The sequence below is a fragment of the Herpailurus yagouaroundi genome, unplaced genomic scaffold (assembly GCF_014898765.1).
Source record: "Herpailurus yagouaroundi ecotype Mexico unplaced genomic scaffold, PumYag 29, whole genome shotgun sequence".
Taxonomy (NCBI): Eukaryota; Metazoa; Chordata; class Mammalia; order Carnivora; family Felidae; genus Herpailurus; species Herpailurus yagouaroundi.
This window is the reverse complement of record NW_024412377.1, coordinates 107,678,815-107,706,661: the sequence shown is the minus strand read 5'-3', so window position 1 is coordinate 107,706,661 and position 27,847 is coordinate 107,678,815. Positions and strand designations below refer to the sequence as shown.

Below are 27,847 nucleotides of genomic sequence, written 5' to 3'. Positions count from 1 at the left end.
ACATGGGTTTGGCTTTCTCACTCCTGCCTAACACAGTCTGATAGACAGTAGATATTCTTTTTTTCTACCCTTGTGTAAAACCTCTGTTCTTCTGAAATTCATGCTATTCATCCAAATCACTATCTGGCTTCATCATTGTTACTAATCCATCGTGGCCATTTTCCTTCATTTATGAAAGGGTCTGGTACCTGCTTCGCAGTCTCACACTACACTCTGAGTTCTAACATCATCGTGAGTGACCTCAACATCCACATAGAAGACTCCTCAAATTCCCTGGCTTTGAAGATCCTTGAATTCCTTCATCTCTGCCCAAGGTTAGGTAAGCAATCCCTTGGCAGAGTTGTCATCATTGAGAACAGTCTCACTTGTCATATCTGAAATTCAAATGCATTCCAGTCTCTGATCCCCACATCATCTATCTCCCTCCCCCTGTTCTTCCTACTACACTGGTTCTTTGATTTTTATAGATTTTTGAAGTTAGGTCCTTAATTTTCTCCTCTTAGCCATCTTTAGACTCCACTGCGTTTCCCACCAGTGCCCTCAAATTCTTTCTGACTTGTTTATTGTTCTGTTGTAGTCTCACCTTCTCCAACCTATTCTCATCTAGAGGATAAATCAGAGGCTAAGTCTTTGCATGGTGTCTTATTGCCTCAAGATAAAGATCATTTAACCTCTTTAACCTCCAAGCCTTGCACTTACTTTTCCTTCTGCCTAGAATGCTCTCATGGTCACTTTCTTCTTTTCTGGTCTGCTCCTATTTGCCCTTCAGACCTTTACCTTCCTCTGGGAAGAATCCCTTAAATCCTTAATTAGGCTAGTGACAGTTGTATGTGCTTTTAAAGCATTCCATAATTATTCTATCATATCATAGATAAGTGATTTTTCTGCAATAAACTGATTTGCCAGGAAATTATAAGACCCTTGAAAGCACAGATTATCATTCTCAGTCTAGAACAGTCTGATATACAGAGGGCACTCAATGACTTGTTGAGTGAATGAAAAAATAATGCTGGTAACTTGAAATGGTTATTGTAAATGAAGGTACAAGTAATTGTTTCAAGATGCAAATTTAACATAGAAGTAAATATGATCAATAAGCTACTTTTTGGAAGTATGTATGAGGGGTAATAGAGCGGGGTAAGGAAGATTAGGAGTCCCAGGGTTGTAAGGAGCAGGGAAGGCTGCAGTTTTAAATGTGGTATTCAGGCTAGGCCTCATTGAGAAGGTGACAGTTGAATAAAAGTGAGGTAAGGGAGTCATCTATGTAGATATTTTGGGAGAAGAGTCCATAAGATAAAGGAAACAAGCAATGCAAAAGTACTAAAGGCGGGAGCATGCCTGGTATGTACAAGGAAGGTGGCTAGAGCAGAGCTGCTGAGGAGGAAGGAGGAAGAGATTAGTTTAGAAAAGTAATGGAAGGCTAGATTGTATAGTCTTTGCAGGCCTTTGTAAGGACTTTGCATTTAAGTAAAATGGGGAGCCCCTGAAAGGTTTTGAGTAAAGGATATAATCTAACTCACTCAGTTTCTTATATATTGAGAACTGTAGGGAACAAAAGTAGTAATGGCAAATCTACTGAAAAAGCTCTTCAGAGAAATCCAGTGCAAAAAAGAGTGGTAGCAGTGGAGGCAGTGAGAACTAGTCAGATCTAGGATATATCATGAAGGGAAAGCCAGTGCGATTTCCTGAGGGATTGGGTATGAGCTGTGAGAGAATGGAATCAAGAATGACTCAAAAAAAAAAAAAAAAGAAAGAAAAAGAAAAAAGAAAAAAAAAAGAAAAGAAAAGAAAGAAAAAAATGGCAGATGGAATTGACATCTGAGATGGGGGAGGTATAGGTATGTGGAAATGTTTTAGAGAGAGCATTTGGGCATGGTAAATATTAGATGTCTATTAAAAGTTTAATCAATGGTAAGATAGGAGTCTGGAATCCATAAAAGAAGTCTGGGCTAAAAATAGAAATTTGAGGGTCAAATGGCATATGAATGCTGTCAAAAATAATGAAACTGGATGAGATCACCAAGGTAAATATTAGTAGTGTACAAAAAAAGGCCAATGACTAGATTCTGGATACCCTAAGAGGTCAGAGAAGAGTAAGAACCAGCGAAGGACAATGAGAAAAAACAAGTAGGAAAAGAAAAGGACAACCAAAAAGTTGTAGTGTTATGGAAGCCTAGTGACTATCAAGTAAGATGAACACCGAGGACTGACTATTGGATTTAGCAACATGTAAGTCATCTGTGACTCGAAAAGAGCATTTTAAAAAATGTTTTATTTATTTTTGAGAGAGAGAAAGAGAGAGTGCCAGTGGGGGAGGGGCAGAGAGAGGAGACACAGAATTTGAAGCAGGCTCCAGACTCTGAGCTGTCAGCACAGAGCCTGATGTGGGGCTCGAACTCACAAGCTGTGAGATCATGACCTGAGCCAAAGTCGGACACTTAACTGAATGAGCCACCCAGGCACTCCAGACAAGAGCATTTTTAGTAGAATGATGGAGGCAAAAATCTGACAAGAACAATTTTAGGAAAAAATTAGAAGAGGAATTGGATATGGAAGTACATAGTTCTTTTAAGGAATTTTGTTTCAAAAGGAAGAAAAACATGGGAAAAGAACCGGCAGATTTTTTGTTTTTGTTCTTTTAAAACAGGAGAAATAACAGCGTGTTTGTATGTTTATAGAAAATTCCAGAAGAGATGATATTGGAAAAATATCCACATATTTTGAAATAACCAAGAATTAAGATAGGAATAGAGTTAGAGAGCATGACAGTGAGGAATAGTGTGCAATAGTCTGATGATGTGAAATTAAAAGGTGTGGCTTTCAGATAAGAGGGAGGGAGAATCATCTGAAAGGAGAAATGAAATATAAAAGCATAGTCAATCCACTTCCACTCATTCAAGAGTTAAGGATGAAAACAACTTTAAAAGGTTAAAGTTTATTGTAAGTATCTTTAGAGGACAGCCAGTTTCCATTAGAACAACAAAGTGAAGAGAAGGAAAATTGAGAGACATCGGAATGTAAGGACTTTTGCTGCTGATGGATCTTGAATTCCTAACGGCACAGAAGTTTCAAAAGTTGGGCAGAGATAGGTAACAGAAGATGTGATATGCAGAACTTTTTGGAATTGGAGGGCAAGACACGAGGAATGATGTGGGAATCTGGGGTTTCTTACAGTGGCAAACACAAAGTAGGATCAAGGGTATAATAAGATTAATCCTGGTGGACTCAGAAAAGATAGTGGGAGCAAAGGTGTGAGTGTTGGGGGAACAAGACATTTTGGGGGACCTATGACTCTCTCTTAGTACCTATTGGAGAAGATTGTATTTGCCCTTCATGTTGGAGCTTTCCCTAGTTCCCTGTTGATGGAATTGCTGGACCTGAGGTTGGTTCCATTCACTATTAACAACTTAAAAAATTCATGTGACCTTCATACACATGGATTTATGATCAAATAGCTTCCAGTTTTAAAAATTTCCCTGCTCTAGGGGAAATGTAAGCTAATTTTTCATAGCAAAGTTTGGTTTTACTTACATCTGTGTTACAGGAGCGATACCGTTTCCTTTCCCCAAGGCAATATTTTCCACCTCCTGAAGGTCTGAAAACACATTTTGTTTAACATGTGAATATATCTGTCTACAGAAAGAGTACATATATTGCTTGACAAAAACATATTAGCATTTATTTTAAGAAAATACAAAATTTGACATTTTATTAGTTATTAAAATAATAGTCATGCTGGTGATTGTTAACAATGATGATTATGGTTGTTGAACATAAAACTTAACTCAGTTTGCTATGAAAAGCTTTTTAAGACTCTTAATTGTCATGATTTACATTAGGAAGAAAATGCAATTAAATAAATTTATTTTCTAATTATCATAGTAAGCAGGTGCTCAGTTCAACACAGTGAGTTTAAAACTCACTTATAATGAAAAGCCATTTGAATCTTATTCAACAAAAGCCATATATAATCTGATGCTATTTGTTCACCACGTAGGAAGTGGTAAGTTTACTATTTTTTCCAAACTACAAACAAGAGCATACTAAATTAGTCTCTGGAAATAGCTGTAGTTCAAAGTAAATAATGCAGAAATGAATTTCTATCTCATTATATGAAGTTAGAAAAATTACATCTCAAAACAAGATGGCTTTGCATTATATAAATACTGCATATGACACTCACAGTAATGAAAAAGTAAGATGCCCAATATTTGATTTACATAAATTAACTTTTAAAGTATTTAACATCAGGTAAAGCCATATGCTATTATTCAGGAATGCTATTTCGAATGGCAAGGTAACTTCTTTTATAACTATCTGAGTATATTACTTTTTATCATAGAATTTTATAGTTTTGGTTATTAATTACAGTAGCCTGCAGTTGAACTTAGGTAATTATTCTGTACTTGTTTGAGAAAAGATCAAGTATAATTATAGTTTTGGCTAACTGGTAATCAATGGAATAAAGTTACATGTTAATATATTTTGAATACCAGAGAATACTGACTCTAAGAAAGAAAAGAAATGGCCCCGTCTAAATCAGCTTGGGAGAAATAGGTTGATCAGACAAAAACAAGGGCGTGGGGATGGTGGTAGCATGACTGATTTATGAGTGGGTGACAGTGAGCTCTGTTTAGCAGGAAGATAATAATGGAAAGAAAGCTGGAGAATGGAAACACAGAAACTAGTGTAAAAGGAAATAATTTCAAGCTGAAAAGAATAAAAAAGAAGAAAAGAGACGTTCAGAGGAGGAACCAAAGAGAGGGATCCTGAATTAAAAAGAGAAAATTAAAAATTAAAGCAACTTTTACCCCAGGAAGGAGAAAAAAGCAGAAGTGATATAACGCCATGCTGCACCAAACATTAGTTGGGAAAGGAGGCCTGCAACCTGAGCTCTAGACAAAAATGGGAGCGCTTGATATGCAGCAGCTAAGGAGAAGTTTAGTTTCTAGGTGGACAGGAAAGTCCAACTGGGGGACTTTAGTCCACCTGTAATGGGCACTAGCGGGAGGGAGAGGCAATTCAGCTACCAGAGAATACTGGTGGGGCTGGCCTTATGCCAGGGGACTCTGACTGGAGAAAAGGAGTGGTGGGAGAGGAGCAGTCCAACCTGCATGAAACAGTCACGGGGAGAAAAGTGGTGGCAGCTCCGGAAGATGATTAATAGGGGCATGTGAATGGAAACTATTTTAACACATGGGCAGTATTCTTTTCATTGTGATTTGTGATGCGAATCAAGGCATTTCAACCCTTGAAGTGCTCTCATTGGTCCTTTTAATACTAATGTAGCAGTAATAATTTTATGTGACATGTGAAAAGACCTTAGGTTTCCTGGGAATAATGGTAATGTAGCTAAGACCAGACCTGGATTCATCCATAATTCAGTAGTTTTCGGAGGAGGAAATCTATCTGATTATTACTAGATTAAAAGTCTGGCTATACCTGGGATTGATACACAATGCTATTCTTTTTTATTTTTAGTTACACAGTAAGGGGGGGTGGGGGGAAAAAGAAAGTCTGTCTAACAAGGCTCTTCCACTTCTCTGTGCCTATTGCTTGTTCAGAAGACAAACACTTGGCTCACTAGTGAAACGTTTTTACAGATAACATGTGAAACCACAGCTTTGAATCAATTCCAACTGTGTCTTTTTGTTGGCTCCGGCTTACTTTAGCTACTTACGCTGGACTGTCACAGTGTCTTAGGGATGAGGAGACGCCTCCCCCGCAGGTTCTGCTGCACTCTCCCCATAGTGACCAGGGACCCCAGCCCCCATCTATGCTCTGGGGCCAAGTGCCAAAAGGAACACAATCTCCCTGATAACACCACTGCAAGATTTCACAGAAAACACAGAATTAGCTTTTAGGCAGATAGAGCTATCAGGTTAGAAATACATAAGGGTCCGGCAATGACCAATTACAGGCATTAGCATTCTCCAATAGATAACAGACTGAGAGTTCTTTAACTGTGTTTAGACAATGGCAAAGGTGCATGTGATTTGCAAATTATCTTTAGCTAGACAATGATTTATGCATCTCTAACATGTACCAGGAGTCTAGAAAACTTGACTTTACTTCCTTTTTCCTTATTTCTCTGCCTCCAGAATCCTAGTGTTTCTCATTAAAGAGACCTCAAAAGTCTTTTTTAAGATATTTTAGTATTATTTTTTTTCTTTTTATTCCACTATTATTAGACTCATGGAATGATAACGCAATATGGAAAGTTCCCCAGTAAGGAATTTTTATGATGGTAATTGCTTTTACATTAAAAAAAAAAAAAAAAAAAAGAAAGAAAGAAAAAAGAAAGAAAAAAAAAAAAGGCTGGTTGAGGCTACAATAGTAAAAGAATGTGTTGTGGCATTTCATCTACATGAGTCCTGCAGACATAATAAAAGTAATGCCAAGATACTAGGGACAGGGTACAAAAAACTCTAACATACACTGCCTAGCCATGTGTATACAGCACTGCATGAACATGTGTACTGGAATTCTTTCAGCTTTACTCTGCACTAAACCACACATACTGCATGTAAGTAGAAAGCCAGGAATAATTTATCGAGACGTAGACATCACATAATCAGCTCATAACTCTAACATGATAAATCTTATTTGCAGAATATGGTAAAAATGAAATCTTTTTTTTTAAGCCAAGCATGTCTAGGCTTTTATTGGTGCGTTTTTCTTAAGTATCAAATTTTGACAAACCAACCTGGTGCTGTGAATGTCATTTTTTTTATATGAATGATAAAAAACATTATTAGAATAACTATCAGTAATATCAGATACACAAAATATCAACTTTATATTAAAATATGAAGGCATTGTAATATGCAATGCTTAGAAAGTAATCAGTTTATTACATTGTTTCCATATATCTGGAATTTTTTCACTTTTCACCATTCCATGGCTGCCACCTTAGATGAAATAGGCAAATGGAATAGATTCTTACCTGGTCTCTGTGGCTCTACTTTTTTTGTACCTATAATCAACCCATTCTCTAGTAAGCACTTCAAGAAAGCTCTTTTCAAAACGTTATCACATCATGTCACTTTTTGCTTAAACAATTGCACTAGTTTCCTGCCTCCCTTAACTCTGGTCAGAAGTGGCCTTTGTGACTCCTGCCTCCTTCTCCAGTCTTATTCTGTCTTGCACAGATTGGTTCAGACCACTGCAATCTTTTATTTTCCTCAATATACTAAGTTTGTTCCCTCTTTTGGGCATTTGCATCTGCTGGTCCTTCTGGGAATATTCTTCTCCTAATTACTTATGTTGCTGTCTTCTCATCATTTGGTCTCAAGGTCAAGCGTCCTTTCATCAGAGAGGTCTTTCCTTGACCACTTTTATTCTGAAGATGGGGTACCTCCCCACCCTCTTTCACCCTCCCCTCCTCCAACTCCAGACTGTAATAAAGATTACAGCCTCCTGTTTTAGTTCCCTCTTACCACTTAACACATTTTAAATTACTCTTTATTTTTCAAATTACTTCTTTAATATTTTTCCCTTCTCATTAGTATGTAAAACCAGGAGATGCACATGTGGCTATTTATTTATTTAAAAAAATATGAGCATTGTATAATACTCATTTTAGGTAATTCATCCATGCTTTTTTTTTCTTTTTTCATCTATGCTTTGAAGGGGAAAGTTCAGCAACATATCTAAACCCACAAATGACCAAGTTATTTGAGCAAAATATATCCTGAGAGGCAGGATAGCATGATGGTTGAGGACTGAGACCTGAATAAGAACTGAGATACTAAATAAGTAATTTCATTTGTCTGCACCTGAGCTTTTTCATAAATAAAAAGGTAAATAATAATAAAGTCTATAGCATAGCAGATTAAATAAAGATAATGTGAAGAACCTGGTACATGGGGTGTAGAAAGTATCTGATACATGGAAAGAGTTCTGTAAATGCTAGTAACCACTGGGCAAGTTGCTTAATTTCTCTGGATCTCCATTTTCTTATCTGTAAAATGCGAACAATAACACCATCTATCTAGTAGGGCACATAAAGTGAGTAATGGTTAATTCATATCAAACCTTCAATACGCTAAATTAGCTAATATTACTGTTAAAATGAAGCGCTCACATGTAGGAACGAGGTTTTTGCAACTTGCAGAGATCTAAATGTGGTGTGAATGGCACTCATAACCTTCCGAAATCCTAGAGAAAGCTAAGTTCCTGCCCTGATGATGATACTAAATTCTTGGAAGGCCACACAAATCTTCCACAATGCAGAAAGAAATCAATAGGCACACTTTGGAAGATTTGTTTCTCTCCATAGATGTACATTTATCTCTTCCAAAGTTGATGGCTCTGAACATTTTTTAAAAATTTGTTGAGGGGTGCCTGAGTGGCTCAGTTGGTTGACTGACTGGCTTTGGCTCAGGTCATGATCTCACGGTTCATGGGTTTGAGCCCGCGTCAGGCTCTGTACTGACAGCATGGAGCCTGGAAGCTGCTTCTATTCTGTATCTCCCTCTTTCTCTGCCTCTCCTCTGCTCATGCTCTCTCCCTCTTTTTTTCTCTCCAAAATAAATAAACATTAAAAAAATTAAAATAAATTCGCTTTATAAAAATTTGTTGAATTTTTAATATTCTTTATTTGAAAACATTATTTGAACTAAAGAGACAAAAACAAAAACAGTTGACCCATATCTCCAACCCTGACCCCTACCTCTGGCAAACACCAAACTATTCTCTGTATCTATGAGCCTGTTTTTAAAGAAATATACATATATATTAAATATATATTGTTATATAGCAATAAATATGCTATTTAAATTTAATTAAATTTAAATTTCAGTTCCTCAGGCCCACTAGCCACATTTCTAGGGCTCCATAGTCACATATGGCTAGTGGCTACTATGTTGGACAGAGCAGATATAGAGCATTTCTATCATCATAGAATATTCCATTAGAAATGCTGAATGTCTAGAACAGTGCCTAGCATGTAGTAGTCATACAATAAAAATTTATTGAATAAATACATTAGTTAAATTATAGAATTTTTTGTCCTATTCTGGACCACATGTCCAGATCCTTACTACACGTAAGTAAGGGAACTAGACATACTGGCGGATAAAAAAAATGTCAATTTCATCTTTCTTTCCATGATAATTGCACTCAGTCTATTTTTAGTAGTTGTAACAACATAAAGGAATCATTGAGAGAAGTGCTGGGTAATTAATTTTCATTTGTCCATAAAAAAATTAGGCAAGAGAGAGAAAAACCTGATTGGCTAGAAGGCAGAACATTCTGACCCTAAGTCTAATAAATATTAAAGTAGGACATTAAGAAAAATGGTTAGTTTTGGGCAATGGGAATTGCTACGAAGAAAAAAAAAATCATAGGTCCAAAACGGGGAACCAGAGGTAGTGGCTGATAATACAGTACCAATCCTGGGAGAAGGGCAACTAAAAATAATGTACACTTGAGAGACAGAAAATATTTCAGTTGCCAGTGTACAGCATGCTTAATTGATTTTGAAGACCAACCATTTGTATAATGATATACCAATTGTGTTAGGCCTTCACCTATACAAAAGTCACAATTTGGGCCAAATAATCTCTAGTTTGCATTTTTGTTATTACAAGTAGCTGTGTATAATGATAATAATAATAGTAATAATAACAATAAGTATGTATGTATATATGTATGTAAGTATTTTGAGAGTGAGAAAGAGACAGCAGGGGAGAGGGGCAGAGGGAGAGAGAGAATGAATCTTAAGCAGGCTCCACACTCAGTGTGAAGCCCAATGTGGGGCTCAATCCCATGACCCTGGAATCATGACCTAAGCCAAAATAGAGAGTCGGATGGACACTCAACTGACTGAGCCACCCAGGCACCCCATGTAATAATATTTATGCCTGAATTTATTTTTCTATGAGAATAACTAGCAATGTATTATTGATTTTTCCCCCATGGAAAAATTCCAAATCTTAAAATTTACCTATTTTTCAAGTTGGAAGTTTAGCATTATTGATATCAAATAATACTCAAATTTTACTGTGCATTTATTTTATATAATCACAGAGCTACATCTAAAGCTCAGAGGGACTTTGAAATTGATGTGTAAGCACTTCAGTTTTTTCATATGAGGAAGCTAGAACCTTAAGGAGGCTGACTTGCCCATGGTCACTTACGGGCAGATAAGAAATTATCTGTTCAAAAATATACAAAAATCAGTGGGAAAAAACCCAACTGTTGGTATAGGATTACATATTTGAAGTATATTATAGTATTAAAGAATATTAGACTATCTTTACTTCATATAATACAAAAAAACTACAGATAAGCACTCTCAGCTGCAAGTGTACAAACCCATGTTATTTTTCAGAACTCTTTGAGCATTCTTATAAATTAGTTTAAAAAACTTTATTTTTTGTATTTTTCAGAGGAGTGAGATATTGTGAATGCTACAAGAATACCGAAAGATGTAGGTTCCAAAGTATTTAATAATACTGTTATTCATATTTCCTGGATGTTCACAAAATATAGGACATGGAAAGAAGTCACATAAAGTCTCTTGTTTTCCTTTTAAAACTTATTCTTATGGTAAAAGACAAACACAATATTCAGTTTGTTGGACGCTCCTCAGTTCTCACCATTAATTAATACCTACAGAGCCACAGTATTTCATAAGTGGCTTACTAGAACCTTTACTGCATAAATTCATGTTATTGAATTGTATCTATTCCATGGAGTTATAATAGACAATTGTATCAGAAAGTTAAATAACAAATATTAATGGCTAAAAAAATGAAGAACTCAAAATAGCAATATAAGTATCAGTCATTTAGTAGTTGACAAGAGACTAGTGTCTAGCTTAATAACTAGTTAACAACTTAGTTAATTAGTTAACAAGTTAACAACTACAGTCTGTGTGCAGTCTGTGTTACAAATCTGAGTTCTTACTCTAGTAATATCTTTGGTGCAAAGCAAGTCATTTGTTTCTTCAGATTCCCTAACTATAAAATGGGGACTAATTTTTTGAAATTTCAAAATCCAATGTGGTTTGGATTAGGACAACTTTAGAAATTAGTTCTATGCAGATATGCCCTCAAAGAAATTATAAATCTACCAAAGGATTTGGTTGATTTTGATCTCTGGCAAATGGTCTTTTGAGTTATGTTTAGTTCAATATAGGACTTTTCAGTGATGTTTACTTACAGTAAAGGATCTCTTTGGAATTCTTGCTATTTCTCTGCTCCAGCAGTAGTAAATATCTTGATGTAGTATATAATTTTAGAGAAGGCGCTTATGTAACTTAATAATAAATGCTTTATGAAAACTATGGAACTTCAAGTAGATCAAGTTATTTGAGCTAATTTTCCAGATTATTACATTAATATGTACTAAAATTTTAATGTGTGTAACTCATAAGTAATATAATTAGATTACACAAAATAAAGCAATTTGAAGTATATATAAATCCTATAAGCACATAAAGCTGAGAATTTTGAGTGTTGTATTTTCTACTTTTCTTCCTCTTTGTTTTTTTTTTTTATCTGAAGATGCTAAACCTGTAAAGCCTCTATTTCTACAAGCATAGGATTTTACTTCATTTCTTAAACTACAGATGTTAAATATTCAGATGGAGACTAGATCTTTATTCTCAAAGGTTATATCCTATCTAGTGATTTTGGACTATTCTAAATTATCAGTTGTGTTCCTTCAGCCTAAATTTTCTAGATAAATTAGGTAAATTTGGCCTTCTTTTTGCTAATTCAGGTGTGTAAAACCAGATTCGGAAAGGTGATGGAGTGAAACTATCACATTTCAAGAATAAAATATCATATTGCTCATTTTTATTTTTTACATTCCTTCTAAATAAAATGAATATGTTATTAAAAATATCTAGAAAGACAATCATTCTAGTGAGGCTTTAAAGGTTTTATTAAGAAACACTTAACCATCCTTAAATAACATTTTTTGATATTAGACCACTAAATTTCATGATCTACATCAGGGAATTATGTTCAAACAAGATATACTACAAATCAAACAATCTAAACGAGAATTTGTCAGAATTCAATGAAGGAAAATTTCAAGATGGGTATATACAGTATTTAAAAATATATATACATATATATTTTTTAATAAGAACCACTTTAGAATGTGATTATGGTAGATCTCGTACCATAGCCAACACTTTGGTCCAGCCAGCATCTGGAATGACAGACCCCTAAGGAAATCCTAAGATTCTGAAGGAAGTGATATTGGTGACTCAATATGGAACATTCTTCCCAAGTCAGAAAAGTTGAGAATTGGAGCATAGCACTATTAAAAGCCTTATCTTTCCACTGTGCAGGTGTGGGAATGTAAAAGCTTTTTTTCAGCCCAAATTCTAAATCAGAACTTGTCATCCCATACTATTTAAATTTCTAGAGCAATTGAAAGGACTATTCTTTTTTCACTTCCTATGTTTATAGTTTGGGACCCAGTCAAAACATATTATATTCTACTCTAAGTGAATTAAGATCTAGTGCTACAAATGTCCTATTACATATCTAGTGCTTTAAAGGCAGAATAGCCATTCTTTTTTTTTTTTTAATTTTTTTTCAATGTTTATTTATTTTTGGGACAGAGAGAGACAGAGCATGAACGGGCGAGGGGCAGAGAGAGAGGGAGACACAGAACCGGAAACAGGCTCCAGGCTCTGAGCCATCAGCCCAGAGCCCGACGCGGGGCTCGAACTCACGGACCGCGAGATCGTGACCTGGCTGAAGTCGGACGCTTAACCGACTGCGCCACCCAGGCGCCCCATAAAGGGGCATATAATAATCTTATTCTAAGCCAGCCCTCTGTTTCTCATGCAAAGATAATAGGAATCATTTTCATGTATTCATAAGCCTAAATGCTGGGATATATCTCTAATTGGTCTTTTAGAAACAATAAATGAATCTTTTGGCTATAAGCCAAGTTTTTGAAACCTTTTTGGTCACCATCAGAGTTTGCAAAGATTGAGTTTTGGTTTTCCTAATATCCTGTTCAGTAACAATGCCAACTCTACTATCAAAGTTTTTAGAGTCTAAATCTTTATTATTTTATCATGCATGGCATTCCTCCGATTCCTGTCCAAAGGGCTATTGTTGATGCCATGCCTAAGGAAATTTCTTTTGCCTGAAAGTTATATTGATTGATTTGTAGGAGTGTGACCCATGGACACACAGTACCAGGGCACCGTCTGGGCTCATCAGATTTCCTCCTTTGGTTAATGCTACTGTCCCTGAGTACATCCATTCAGACCATATGGTTCTTATTCAATACTTGAATGGCTTATTCAGGCAAACATCCAATGGCTGTAATAGCGATGTCAGACCCCCCAGGACTCACGCAAAGATCAGTTTTTAATTTTTTGGCCATATTTCTTACTCCATCTGCTAAATGTGCATGGAACAGTTCCCATACTTACATGGAACATTTGTGGAACTGCGCCCCCGGGCAGGGATCCCATATCTTTTGCAGCCAGAATTTGACGAGATCATTGTGGATCCAGTACTCTGGATATGTCTATGCTATCACTTGAGCAGTATTTTTCCCCTCCCCCAAACTTTTTTTTTTCTTTTAAGAAAAAAAGGATTTATTCAAAAAACTATGAGCAGCTTTGGTTTTATCCTGCTGGCTAGACAGGGTGTAGGTTTTTTTCTTGTTCCTTCTGAAGAGAGTAGTTTTAAAATTCAGAGTTGAGATCAGAGGTCAGTCATGGGTATTCCATTCATATTTCTCAGACACTCAAACTCATGCTTATACTCTCTGATGCTCATTAGTGCCAGTTAAGACAGTGTGGTGAAGGGGAGCTTGGGTGGCTCAGTCGGTTAAGCATCCGACTTTGGCTCAGGTCATGATCTCGCGGTCCGCGAGTTCGAGCCCCGCGTCAGGCTCTGTGCTGACAGCTCAGAGCCTGGATCCTGTTTCAGATTCTGTGTCTCCCTCTCTCTCTGACCCTCCCCCGTTCATGCTGTCTCTCCCTGTCTCAAAAATAAATAAACGTTAAAAAAAAAAATTTAAAAAAAGTGTGGTGAAGAATTTTCTGCCCACCATCATCTAAGGTTGGAAAATGATGAAATGAATGATGATGCTCTAGTAATATACACTAGCACCTTTCCTCTGAAGAAGCCCACTAAAAGCTTACTGAGATATTATCTTATTCCATCCTCACAAGATCTCTACGAAATGTGGAAATAGATTTCTCTCATTTTAAAGTGGTGAATGGGGCGCCCGGTTGGCTCAGTCAGTTAAGCGTCCGACTTCAGCTCAGGCCATGATATGATGATTCATGAGTTTAACCCCATGTCATGCTCTGTGCACTGACCACATGGACCCTGATTGGGATTCTCTAGTTCCCTCTCTCCCTGCCCCTCCTCTGCTCACACTCTGTCTCTCTAAAAATAATAAATAAATAAATAAATAAATAAATAAATAAATAAATAAAGTGGAGTTTCATTATTTTACCAGTTATAACACAATTGTATATTCTTATCTCAGTGTTCTGCCCACAGTTCTTTCTTATTGTAATTCCTGAGATAACATATTGTTACAGGTAGATAAGTGAAAAATCCACTTAGTATTAAAGGGTAAAATATATTCTTACCACTGATCTCAAGCTCAGTGACTCAGTTTATTCCTGTGACAATAAAAAATTTTTTTTTCTCTGCAAAATTCCCCATCTGAAGGTAAACTAAAATCGGAGGCAGTCTAGAGGGACAAAATTTTCAATTTTCGAATCAGAAAGACCTCGGCCAGGGGTGCCTGACTGGCTTAGTCAGAGGAGCATGTGACTCTTGGTCATGAGTTTCAACCCACATTGGGTGTAGAGATTACTTAAATAAATAAAACTTAAAAAAAAAAAAAAGAAAGAAAGAAAGAAAGAAAAAAAAAAAAAAGACCTGGTATGGAGGCTCAGCTTTGCTATTAAATTGCTGTGTAATCTTAGGCTCTCATGTCTGAACTTTCCTCATCTGTAAATGGAGCTAAAACAGTACCCACCTCATAGGATTTTTTGCCAATATTAAACAGAACAAATAAGTATCTGGCACAGTGTAAATACTTTAAAAGTATTCATTACTATCATCATTACCATCATTATTGGTAATGCCAACTATATGTTAATGCCACACAAAGTTGACCAGACTGATTGAAATTTCCACTTTAACTGTTCACTAGCTTTTTACATGGTTGTTCTGGGTCAAATTTCTGATTTCTGGTTTAATTTGCAAATAGATACAGGCTTTAGAGAAAAAATTGCATTTGGCAACAGTAAACATGCTTCCCCTTTATGGAAAAAACAGTAACTGAAATCAACAGTAAAAATTCATAAATAAATAACTGGCAAGTACAGTTAGCAAAAAAAATAAATAAATAAAACATAATGTCTCAGTTCCCTTTTCTAGTTCTTTGTATTTTTTTCACTTAATTAAACATGTAGGTTGATCTAGTTCTTTGAAAGCCTCTTCATAAAATCACTGTTAATGATTGAGATAGTTTGAGGGTCTTCTCATAGCGCTCTGTGCTTTTTCTTTCTATGAGTCTGCATATGTATTTGTTCTTTTTATTCATTCATCTAAGATTTGTTAGGGCCATTCTAAAGCTATTGATCTTCCATGTCTCTGAAAGAATGGCTAATGTTTGTTTTGTAGATTCATTTTAGATGGTGAAACCCAACATATTGACTATATGAAACTATGATGTTGTGAATATGAATGATCTCTTGGTACACAGACTTTGCTACACTTACAAAGTTCTTAAACAGTTTTTCATGGAGCCCAAGGCATCCTGTTGAGGCATGTCATGAGGTATGCAAGGAGTTCTTTTAGCAAGAATATTTCTTCATAAATTCACTGTTAATGATTGAGATAGTTTAAATGTGTCTACCATATAAAATATAGTAGGATTGAGCTGTGTGTTCTCAGATAGCCACTATTCATGGTTTCCTTACTTGAAGTGATTATATAATTCATCGAATGCTTGTAGCAGGACTTTGAGATGTTTAAAAGAATGAAATCTTTATGCTTGGGATTAAAAAATAAAGTAAAATAAAAAGAGCCATCAGGCTTAGTGATGTGGCCCATGGACTATATCACAAGATTAATAATTAATCAATGGCAATAAAGAGAGAGATTCTCACTGTAAATTCCCCCCCTTACTATTTTGCATTTCTTCTAAGTCCAGACTCATGTAAATTGCTACTTGTCATTGACAAGAGCTGCTGACTCCAAAATAAACCTAGACTGTTGTTTCAAGAACGCAGTTCTTACTATTTTCTATTACTTCAGTGAAAAAAAAAAAGAAAGAATTTTTGGTAGTGTGTGAAGGTCCCTGTATTTTTATTGGCTACTTACAAAGTCTCAAAAAATGATCCTTAATCCTTTAAAAATGACCCTATCAATTCATACATTTAGCACAATTTACCAACATTTCCAAACTCAGCATGGAAAAGCCATCAACATGGCACTAGGTCACGGGTCCTGAATGAAGCCGTCAGCAAGGATTAATAAAACTGTGACAGCTGCCCAATAGCTTTCATTCTTTTTATTTAAACATCAGATGGCAAACTGAAATTCAGTGTAATCTTTGTTGAAAGTACCCCAACATGGAAGAATTCAGAACTGAGAACAGAAGACAGTCGTGGTTATTGTAAATTCAGTATGTAGCAATAAATTCTAGAATTCACATATATAGCAACTCCTAAACAATTTCAGTAATAGTATAAATTATTCTTATCTGTTTGAACAATTCTTAGTAGTGATATTTTTTGAAAACTACATGATGAAATTAAAATTATTTAGCTACAATTTCTATGTGCAGAAAAAATGCTTAATTATTCCTGTAATACCAGCTCTTTCTCTCATATTGTAATTTAAAATCAACTCTAGTTTGACTCTAGTTATAAAATCTACTTCTGGATCACATAATTTTCCTGGGAATTATTTATCAGAAAGAAACCTAGACTTATATGACTAAAGAGACTGTATTATATGATACAAGATTGTTGTTGGATATTCTGTACAAATATATATGTATACACACAGAAAAGTGTAACTGAGCCAGAAAATAAACAAGCACGGTAATGTGCTGAACACTGTAAGTGTGCAGATACCAGTATGTGTCAATTAACTCCTTAGGCTAGGTATTTACTATTTTCTCCAATACATGTTAAATTAGTATGCATAATTTCCTAGTGGTTCAATACGAACACCAGAAATTGATCAGTTTAGTCTATTTGTCAAAGAGCTAATAAATCATTTCAGCTTACCCCCTTTTCAATATTCCCAGTTTGACAGAGTGTTCCTTCAGCTGCAGGAATACTGTTGGTGACACAGCGGTTGCTTTTGCTGAGACACCACAGCTCTCTACACACTTCCTGGGAAAGAAGGCAAAAGCAAGTTGATCAGAAGTAGAGACTAAAATCATGTTTGCTTCTTCCATAAAATATATCTATGTACACTCAGCATTACTTTAAAAAGACATCCCAGGTGTTTTTCTGCTGTTGAAGCATAAGGGATGAAGATTTTGAAGGCGGTTCTTATGGAAGATGTTACCCATTTTGCAGAGTCATTTAAACATTTTTCTTTACAATCTTATTTTAGTGGACATGCAGAATTTTCAGTAATAAACTGGGGTGTCTGGATGGCTCAGGTGGTAGAGCATGTAACTCTTGATCTCAGGGTTGCAGGTTTGAGCCCCACTTTTGGTGTAGATACTGCTTAAAGAGAAAATCTTTTTTAAAAATAAAAAAAAAGGAAATTTCACTACTATAGAAGAGTAGGGAGAAGGGATGAAAATGTAGAAAGGATATATGTTTATTGCTCTCAAAAATATACACTAGCAAAACTTACCAATTATTAATAAAGTGTTACCAGGTAGATGCCTTCCTTGACCTACCAAAGAATTCAAATAAAGACTATTTTATTTTATTTTTTTTAATGTGTATTTATTTTGAGTGAGAAAGAGCGGGGGCAGGGGGCAGAGAGAGAGGGTGGGAGAGAATCCCAAGTAGGTTCTGCCCTGTCAACACAGAGCCTGACGTGGGGATCAATCTCACTAACCCCAAGATCACGACTTGAGCAGAAATCAAGAGTTGGACGCTTAACAGACTAAGCCACCCAGGCACCCCAAATAAAGACCATTTTAAAAAGAAAGAAAGAGACCCTGGGCATGGGCAGGGTGTAGTTTCTAATCTAGCAATATTATTTGCAGCTCATCAGTGTAGCCCACCTGCATGAAAGGGAAATGTTGTTTTGAACAAATGCTGCTATTTATGTGTTATTTTCATAAGTGACGTATTTCAGATGTTGTTCAGAGCTGTCTTGTCTTCTTTATTATGATTTCTTATTCTACCTTAGCATGGGAGAATTACAAAACTTATTCTAATATTGGCAATATATATAAAATACTTAATTTTGTTCATACTATAGTGATCTGTCAATGTTTGTTTTATTTTATTTATTATGTTTATTTATTTTTGAGAGAAGGAGAGAGAGCGTGGGCAAGGGAGAGGCAGAGAGAAAGGGAGACGGGATTCAAAGCAGGCTCTATGCTGACAGCATAGAGCCTGACGTGCGGCTCAAACTCATGAGACATGAGATCATGACCTGAGCTGAAGTCGGATGCTTAACAAAGACTGAGCCACCCAGGCATCCCAGTCTGTCAAATCTTACTTAAAGTAACCTGGCCAACATATATCTGGGTGAACTGTTTTAACTAACAGGAAAAACAAAAACAAAAACCCTACTTTGAAGAAAGTGTTCATAATTTTCAGTTTCTTTTTCTGTATCATTAAAGCTAGCACCATTACTGATATTACAAGTGTTTAGGGACACCTGGGTGGCTCAGTTGGTTAAGCACCTGACTCTTGATTTCGGCTCAGTTATAATCTCAAGATTCATGAGATTGAGCCCCGCCTTGGGCTCTGTGATGACAGCTCGGAGCCTGCTTGGGGGTTCTCTCTCATCTGCCCCTCCCCTGCTCACATTCATGCTCTCTCTCCACAGAATAAATAAATACACATTTAAAATAAAATGTGATTGAGTTAAACTAGGACTATTTAGGATAATATATATGTAATAAAAATATATTAATCTGGAGTGCAAAGATAGATTTATGTATAACATTCCCTTTAATGCTATTACTCCCCAACTGCTCTTTTAACTCTCAAACATAAAACTTATGTCACATAAACACAATTCAGAAATAAAGCAGTAACATATTTAATTCGCTGGTTCACCATTCCTACAAGGAGAAATGCCCCAGAGCATATAGCATATTGAAGGGACCTCTTTGGGCTCCTTTTTGCAGTGCTCCTTCCCACCAGGCACAAAAGGAGACATACAATTTCTATTAGACTTTTAAAATGCTTTTGAATAAATCTAATCTCTACCTACTTTACTGACTTTATTCATCTACTCCAATGTCTACTTTATTTATCTACTTAAATTTTACTTTATCTACTTTAAACTCTATTTGGAGAACTACTGAACTAGAAGAGAGTTGAAACATTAAAAAAAGAAAAACAGCAGGTACTGTGGATCATTATATAAAGATAATTTTCCTGTTCTTACAATTCAATGTATTACAAATTCTACTTTCTTTCAAACCTTCAGTTCCTATTTAATGAGAAGGTCATTTATACTATTTTGGTATTCCTTTTCTATACAAGACAGTTTCCTAATATATGTTCTTAATTATATTATTTTAGTTTAATATTAGAAAAGCAGTAGAACTAACATTTTAGGATTTTAAAATACTGTCCCATGCATCAAAAATAACCATATTCAAAGAAAAATGTGTTCACAAAAACAGAGAAGCATTGCTAGAAAAATGTATTAAGATTACAAAAAGGGACACCTGGGTGGCTCAGTCAGTGAAGTATCTGACTTCAGCTCAGGTCATGATCTCATAGTGAGTTCAAGCCACTGCTGTCAGCACAGAGCCCGTTTCAGATGCTCCATCCTCCTTCTCTCTGCCCCTACGCTGCTCACACACACTCTCTCTCAAAATAAATAAAAACATTAAAAAAAAAAGATTACAAAAAATTATCCATAATCCTGGACTATACATACTTCTGAACCTTTATGATTTTTATTATGTCTAAATCTTACTTAAGACAAAGTAAAAGAAGCCTAAGTTTAGATAGAACTGTGAAATGAAAAACCTATCATTGAAAAGGACAATGTTCATAGCATCTATTAGGAAAACATACTATGCAGTCAACTTACAGAAACTCTATTTTCCAAAAGTGCCTTGAAAATCTCTACCTAAAATGGCAAGTGCTCAAGATACTATTTCCAAAACTTTAATCTCAAGGATTCACAGTACAGCCCTTTGACAGAGCCTTATTCTATAGAGAATGACACGTTTTGAAAGGTAGATTCCCACTGCTAACAGGATTATATTACCTAGTGGGCTCATGGGGATTCAAATTTTGCTAGGGCATTAACTTCTCACAAATTACTGTTTAAAGTATGCATCTGTAAATCTATGCATAGGAAATACTTACAAGATGTTAAATTACTCTCAGAAAAGGCTCTGAAGAGTTTTCAGACAAATCTCTTATCCAGAATGTCAACTTGGGTAATAAAGATTGTGGTATCTCCATTAAGACTTCCCAAGATAAAAAAAAAATACTCACTCGAAAGAAAAAAACTAAGAAAATTTTATTTCATACCAAAATAGCAAGAGGCACACCTCATGAAAGAATATAGGAACACATTTGTATGTTCAGAAATACCCTTCTTTAAACTGCTGGATCCTAGAACATGAATGCATATATTTATTGCATAGGTATATGCATATGTATATCAGTTGCCATGTAAGTACCCTAAAGTAGGTCCCAAGCTTGTTCACTAATAAGTTAAATGTATTCTGAAATTTTTTGGCTCTTGGGGAATTTATACAGCAGCCATCATAGTAGGGGTTGCCCAGCTGGCTCAGTCAATGGATCATGTGACTCTTGATCTCAGGGTCAGGAGTTCAAGCCCCACATTGGGTGTAGAGACTGCTTAAATAAATTAAAAAAAAAAAACCACAAAAAACCATCATAGTAGATGGATTAATATCCCTAAATAAAATATATTAGAGTACAGTTTTGAGAGAGATTGATTTTTTTGACTACCCACCAGCTTAGCTCTAGAAGAACATAGTTCTCTTTCACATCCTCATAATCCTTTATAGGAGAAGATAAGATTTATTAAGATTACTCTCATGATTTCTATGAACTAATAAGCTATTTCCTGTGTGTTATGATGGTTCCCTTCTCTAACCCTAAAATTTATTTTGGGAGACTCTCTAGGAAACATGTGGGTTTTGTGCTTGCCCTTGAGTTCATGGAAAGTGAGAGAAGTTATCAACAGTGTTCATTAAGGGAATCTCTGTTATATAACACTGAAAATTGGAAATGGACTCTCTAATTTCATGGACTCAACTTGTAACCAATGAGGAGGTTTGCCTGGTAAGACAAAATGACATTATTTCCCATTCATTCAAGAATATTATTAGAACATCTACTAGGCATTCACCTGGCATTCACCAGGCATTATGTTAGTGTTATGAAAAAATAACACTATCACAGAATTTACAGGAACCAGAGAGAAGGTAGGGTATAATCAGACAGTAGCTCAAATGTTATAGACTGGTACTGCTCTTTAGAGTTTTTGATATTCTGTGACGAAATTAGAAGAATGACGTCAATGTGGTAAGATTTTTCATGAAACTAATTTTTTTATTTTAATGGCCTCTTCTAATTTATTAGTTTTATTCCTTTTACTTTTTATGTGCCTCAATAGGCTGTAAGGTTCCTGAAGCAGGGTGTGGGCGCTAATGGCAGTCTGTGCAAAATGTTGGCAAAATTAAAAATTGGCATCCCTGTGTTGATTTGCTAATTTTCAGGGAGAAATTTTCTTTGCCTACAAAAACCTAAAAGCTTGTGAACCACTCATTGCCCAAAACTTGATAATCAATATTTTTTCAACATATCAATGTATTTATTAATCAGTTGTCTCTTATGTCTTACCACTATCTTCTGAATTCAATTTCTTTCCTCTTGACATGCATCCTTTAAGAGTTAATTTAGCAAGGAACACTTGTTCCTAATGGTCTCAAAATACATTTATTTAGCCTTCAATTTAAAAATGATATTTTAATTGTATATAGAATTTTAGGTTAACATTTATTTTATCTCAGCATTTGAAGGTGTTAAGTTCATTGTCACCTGTACACTATGGAGGCTGATGAAAAATCATTTCTCGGTCTTAATCACTGTTTCTTTGTGATGAACTCTAGTTGCTTTCAAGAGTTTGTCTTTGCTGTAGTGCAGTTTCACCACCGTTATCTAGGTGTTCTTTTATTTATCTACTTGGGGTTCATGCTTTAAATTCATATGTTTCTTTAATTCTGAAAAATTACTAGTTATTATCTTTTTTAATATACACTTCACCATTCCTTCTTCTGGAACTTCTATTCAACTTACATTGGATATTGTCATTCTAACTGCCATGTCTCTTAAATTCTTTTCATATTTACCATATATTTTTCTATTGGGGTGTTAATCTTTCACTTCATGGTGGATTGTTTCCTCATGCTGTTTGCTATTTTCTATTCAAGCTTATCTTCAGGGAATATTGTTTTTTCTTGGAACATCCTGGGCTTCCTGAGTTGTAGAAGTGTAGCTTTGCACATTTGTTTCTATTATACACTCCCAAGTTTCAGTTGTTTTTTGTTTCACCACTTTTCACGTTGATCTATTTGGTCAATACTACATAGGTAGACTGTACAAAGTCATACTCTGTTCTTTTGTGAGTCACAAGCCTAGGAGCTTCAATTTCTCATATGAGCTGTTTTTCCCCATCCAAAGCAAAGGGCAGACAAGCTTACTCGTCATTTCCATTTACCTACTTCTTCACAGTATAAATGACCCTTCAGTCATGCCCAAGACGTCTCCTATCCTAACATAGAAAACATCAGCTCACCAGCTTGGCACTGGAACTAAAACTCCTCTTCATTTCTGGCACACCCTTACCTTCCTCTCTTGGTTCTGATATATACAAGCTTTCTGCTGAAATGTAATAAATGCATTCTGTGAAAACCCTTGCATTATACAAAATTACTTATGAAGAAAACAGGGTTTATGGGAAAAATATAGTTGGAGCAGACCACTGAAAACCTAGGTAATTTTGTAGCCAGAAAACAAACAAAAACATCAAGAGTTCTAATGAAAAACTTTGCATTCTTAAATCTCTGCTGCCATTTGATCCCAGCAGCCCAATCAATTGATCCTTTGTAGCCTTAAACCCTGTGACTTGTGATGCTTTCTCCTTCGAGATGTAGGTCTTTGAGGGTATCTGCCTTCAACAGAAACCATTTTCATAAAAATTGTTTTTATGAATAGGTTTCAAGTTATAGCTTCTTTATCAGTCATTAAAAAAATAACACAAAGGGATATATATTTACAGGGTCTTCATCTGGCCTCATGATTTTAATAGATTTGTTTAAATACAGTTTTGGGAATGGAGCCATTAAGTTATCTACTATGGACAATAAAGACCCTTCTTTGGAGTTGGGTGTTTTTCTATGACACTATATATAATACTACAAATTGTCTCTTTGTGAGAAAGCTTACCTGAGCATCACATCATTAACGCACTAGGAAATAATCATATATGAACAAACAAGACTTATACATTAGACTGGCATCATTCCACAGTCTGTCAATTTTCCTATGTGTCTTCTCATCACAGAAACACATGTTGTAGCTAAATAAATTATATTAATTATGCTTTGTTCATTTTATTTCTCTGGCATTTTCTGCTTTTATATCTGGAGAAGTGATTGTATTTACTGTTTGTCATGTTTTTGAAACTCAAACTCTTTTCCTAGACATTAAAAAGCCAATTATATAAAGAATCAGAGACAAAATATGCATGCCAGGGCACCTAGGTAGCTCAGCCAGTTAAGCATCTGACTTCGGCTTTGTGAGTTCAAGCCCCTCATCAGGCTCTCTGCTGTCAGTACAGAGACCACTTCCAATTCTCTGTTCTCCTCTCTCTCTGCCCCTCCCTTGCTGGTTCTCTCTCTCTCCCTCTTTCTCTCTCTCTCTCAAAATAAACAAACAAAAAAATACACATGCTAGCTTAGAAGAGAAGTCAGTTGAATAAATGGATAAAAGCCAAAGGGAGAGATTTGAGTTCAGTGTATAGCAAATTCTTCCAAAAGTCAGAATGATGAAATAAAACTGAATCTGTCATTACTGAAGATCCTAAGCTTACACTTTACAACTTCTAAGTAGCAATATTGTAGGCAGGAAAAAAAAAAAAAAAAACTAACACTAACACTTTCTGGGTATAGGTCTATACCTATACCCAGGCTAGGTCTATTCATATTTGTATCTATAAAATCATCACTACAATCTTCTCAGAAAGTGTAAGAAAATTTAGGTTCAGAAAGATTTAGCAATTTGCTTCAATCCAAATTAAATCAGGTTTGAATCAGGTGTCTAATATTAATGCTTAAAATATCTCCACACAACTAAACTACTTTCCCATTTCTCTTAAATGTACCACAGTTGAATAAAGTCACTAGCCAATTAGAAAATGTTTACTTGTAATCTAATGTAATATAAAATATCACTCAATGTTCATAATACCCTCTTATCCTTTGCCTGTATTTTAAAGGAAGCTATCTCCAAATTAAGACTATTATTTACCAATTCATAACATAAACATTCATTATACGAGTTTAGCCATCAACTTATATGTTGTTCTTATTATTGAAACTTCTGAATATAATAACACCTTGTATTTGGATTTTTAAAAGATACTGTTACCATACTCTTCAAAAGTATTCCATGATCTTCCATGAGACAAGACATTTAAAATATTTTTACTTACTTAAAATTTTAATATCAATTCCTAGACTTCTAGTCTATTTGATTTTTCAAATGAATGATACTTTTTTCAACCATTAACAATAATAAAAAAATAGCAAACATAAATCATAATAAAAATACATATAAAGGTTAGAATTTTAAAGTAATTATCTAATGTAAAAAAATATATTTGATATTCAGAAAACAACTTTGTAAAAAACTTAACTAGATCTCTGCTGATCAGAGCAGAATAATTGATTATTTTATAGCCAAAAACCCTTTCAATACAACTGGATGTTTTCATAATTCTAGCTGTTAAATGATACTTAAAAATGGGAAGAGGAGCCCTATGATTTACCTGGGAAAATTTAAATTATCAGTTTACATAGAGAAAAAGAGATACTATAAAATTATCAGACCATTTTATAATTACTACATCATTAAGGAAGTAAAACAGTAAACAAACAGAAAATGGCCTCTTTATTGCTAGCTGGTTTTGTTTTTAAATTTTTGTAAACAATTGTAAAGATCATAGAAGAAAGATATACACATTTTCTGCCCTTGGGAAACCGTAAACCCTATGCCATCTTGGGTCTTTGGTTCTGAATATGAAACAATTTCTTTGTCCTCATTACCCTATCAGTAACATCTCTCAACAGCTGTTTGCAATAAAGGATCCTGACGGCCAAGGGGGAGATCAGAGCCTGAAGAGGTCAGAAAGGAGCATCAATAATTAGAAAGGTTACTTATCATGATATCACACAAAGGAAAATTGAAAACCAACATATGGTGACCCCGTGGCCTGGCTCCAGGTGTTTAGTAGCTATCTGAAGAAAGAGAATAACGTACCCTTATTTCATCTTTAAATAGGTTAATCCTGTTGTGTGGGTAATTTAAAAACAAGAGATCCTAGAAAGACATATGTTTTTGTTGTATTTATGCATACAAATATATATGCATACATTTATATATATCTATGTGTGTGTGTATGTACACACACACACACACACACATATATATGTGTGTGTGTGTGTGTATATATATATATATCAAAGAACTAATCTAGAAATGCAAGTTAAATAATTATTAATATGAAGAGGCTAAAAGAAAATGATTAAATAGTTTAAAAAACTACCTCTAAGAAGCAAACACAAAGTGGATTGCCCGGGTGGCTCAGTTGGTTGAGCATCCAACTCTTGATTTCGGCTCAGGTCATGATCTCATGGTTCAAGATCAAGCTCTATGCTGACAGCAAGGAGACTGCTTGGAATTCTCTGCCCCCCTCTTTCTCTGCCCCTGTGTCACCCTTCTCTCAAAATAAAATAAATGTGTTTTGTTTTTTGTCTTTTATTTTTTTAATAAGAAGCAAACACAAAGTAAAAATACCTGATCTTTAAGATTACCAGGGACTAGAGACCTAAAATTTGGGATTGACTTTTAAGGAAAAATAAAAATAAAATCAACTTTTTGTTAAGTATGTAAGTTTGGACTCCAAAAGAATATTGAGGTGCTAAAATAATTCCATGAATTTTATTTCCATATCAAACCACACTGTAGAATATTTATACCACCTTAAAATCTTCAAGGAAAGTGGTTCTACAATCTCCCTCAGTGCAACATTCCAATATTTAATAACTTGAAATTCTTCCTACTACCAAATCTACAATCTTCCAGCTGTAAAAATGAAGATGACTGTGTTTTTTTATGCTCTTGGTAGGGAAGGAGAACAATTTGTTACCAACAATCAAACTATAATAAATGTTCCAAAGCCTGAAGACAGTTTTAAGACCAACATTTAACTTCCTTTTTTATAGGCTACTCAAACTCCATTTCTTTAAACTTCCCTTATATGTACTTCTAAGTATTTCACTATCATCCTTTCCCAAGTTATCTGCATCTCTTAAAAAAGAATTTGGTAGGTAGCCAACAATTCCTTAAAAAGACTAATAAAGTCTTTTTATTAGAATGATTCTCAAGTAGAAAGAAATAATGACTTGAATTTTAGCTAATTGGTGGTGATAAAATAATAAACAAAAGGTAGTAAGCATTAAAACATTAAAAACTTGAGTCTGAGAGACAAAACACGTCAGGCTTTATTAAGTACCCTCCAGGGGGAGGATACCCTGATTAGACAACTCAACTATCTTGTATTTAGCAGGCCACCCTGTCTGCAAATAGCTATACTGCAGGCAGATATAGCTTGATGGTATTCTTATGGTTCTTAATTAACATGTTAATAAAAATAATTTAGGGATATCTCGGTGGCTCAGTCAGTTGAGTGTCAGACTTTAGCTCTGTTCATGATCTCACAGTTCGTGAGCCTGAAACAGGATCACTGCTGTCAGTGCAGAGCCTGCTTTGGATCCTCTGTCCCCCTCTTGCTCCCCTGCTCGCACTCACTCAAAAATAAATACAACATTAAAGAAGTTTTTGTTTTTTGTTTTTTTTTAAATTTTTTTTCAACGTTTTTATTTATTTTTGGGACAGAGAGAGACAGAGCATGAACAGGGGAGGGGCAGAGAGAGAGGGAGACACAGAATCGGAAACAGGCTCCAGGCTCTGAGCCATCAGCCCAGAGCCTGACGCGGGGCTCGAACTCCCGGACTGCGAGATCGTGACCTGGCTGAAGCCGGACGCTCAACCGACTGCGCCACCCAGGCGCCCAAAAAAGTTTTTTAATATAAATACTTTATACCATCCTCTATTTTAATTCTATGCTTGCCAAACAACTTTTAAAAAATATTTTACTTTTATTCAAGTTTATTTATTTATTTTGAGAGAGACAGAAAGCATGAGCAGGGAGGGGCAGACAAAGAGGGAGAGAGAGAGAAAGCCAAGCAGGCTCCACAATGTCAGCGCAGTGCCTGACTCAGGGCCCCAAACCAAGAACAATGAGATCATGACCCCAGGGGAAACCAAGTCGGATGCTTAACCAGCTGAGCCACCCAGGCACCCTGCCAAATAGCTTTTGATAACAAACTGGCCTAC

The 27,847-nt window shown here is 35.4% G+C and overlaps 1 protein-coding gene across 1 annotated transcript in view; it reads right to left on the bottom strand.

The window, feature by feature from the left end:
* ADAMTS6 (ADAM metallopeptidase with thrombospondin type 1 motif 6) overlaps positions 1 to 27,847 on the bottom strand; it is a 300,191-nt gene that overhangs the window by 90,791 nt on the left and 181,553 nt on the right. Inside the window, exons 11-13 of the mRNA XM_040452059.1 lie at positions 17,255 to 17,362; positions 5,681 to 5,826; positions 3,532 to 3,595 (exon numbers count right to left, since the gene is read on the bottom strand). Of these exons, the coding sequence (XP_040307993.1) occupies positions 3,532 to 3,595; positions 5,681 to 5,826; positions 17,255 to 17,362 (318 nt within the window). The remainder of the gene's footprint in view (positions 1 to 3,531; positions 3,596 to 5,680; positions 5,827 to 17,254; positions 17,363 to 27,847) is intronic.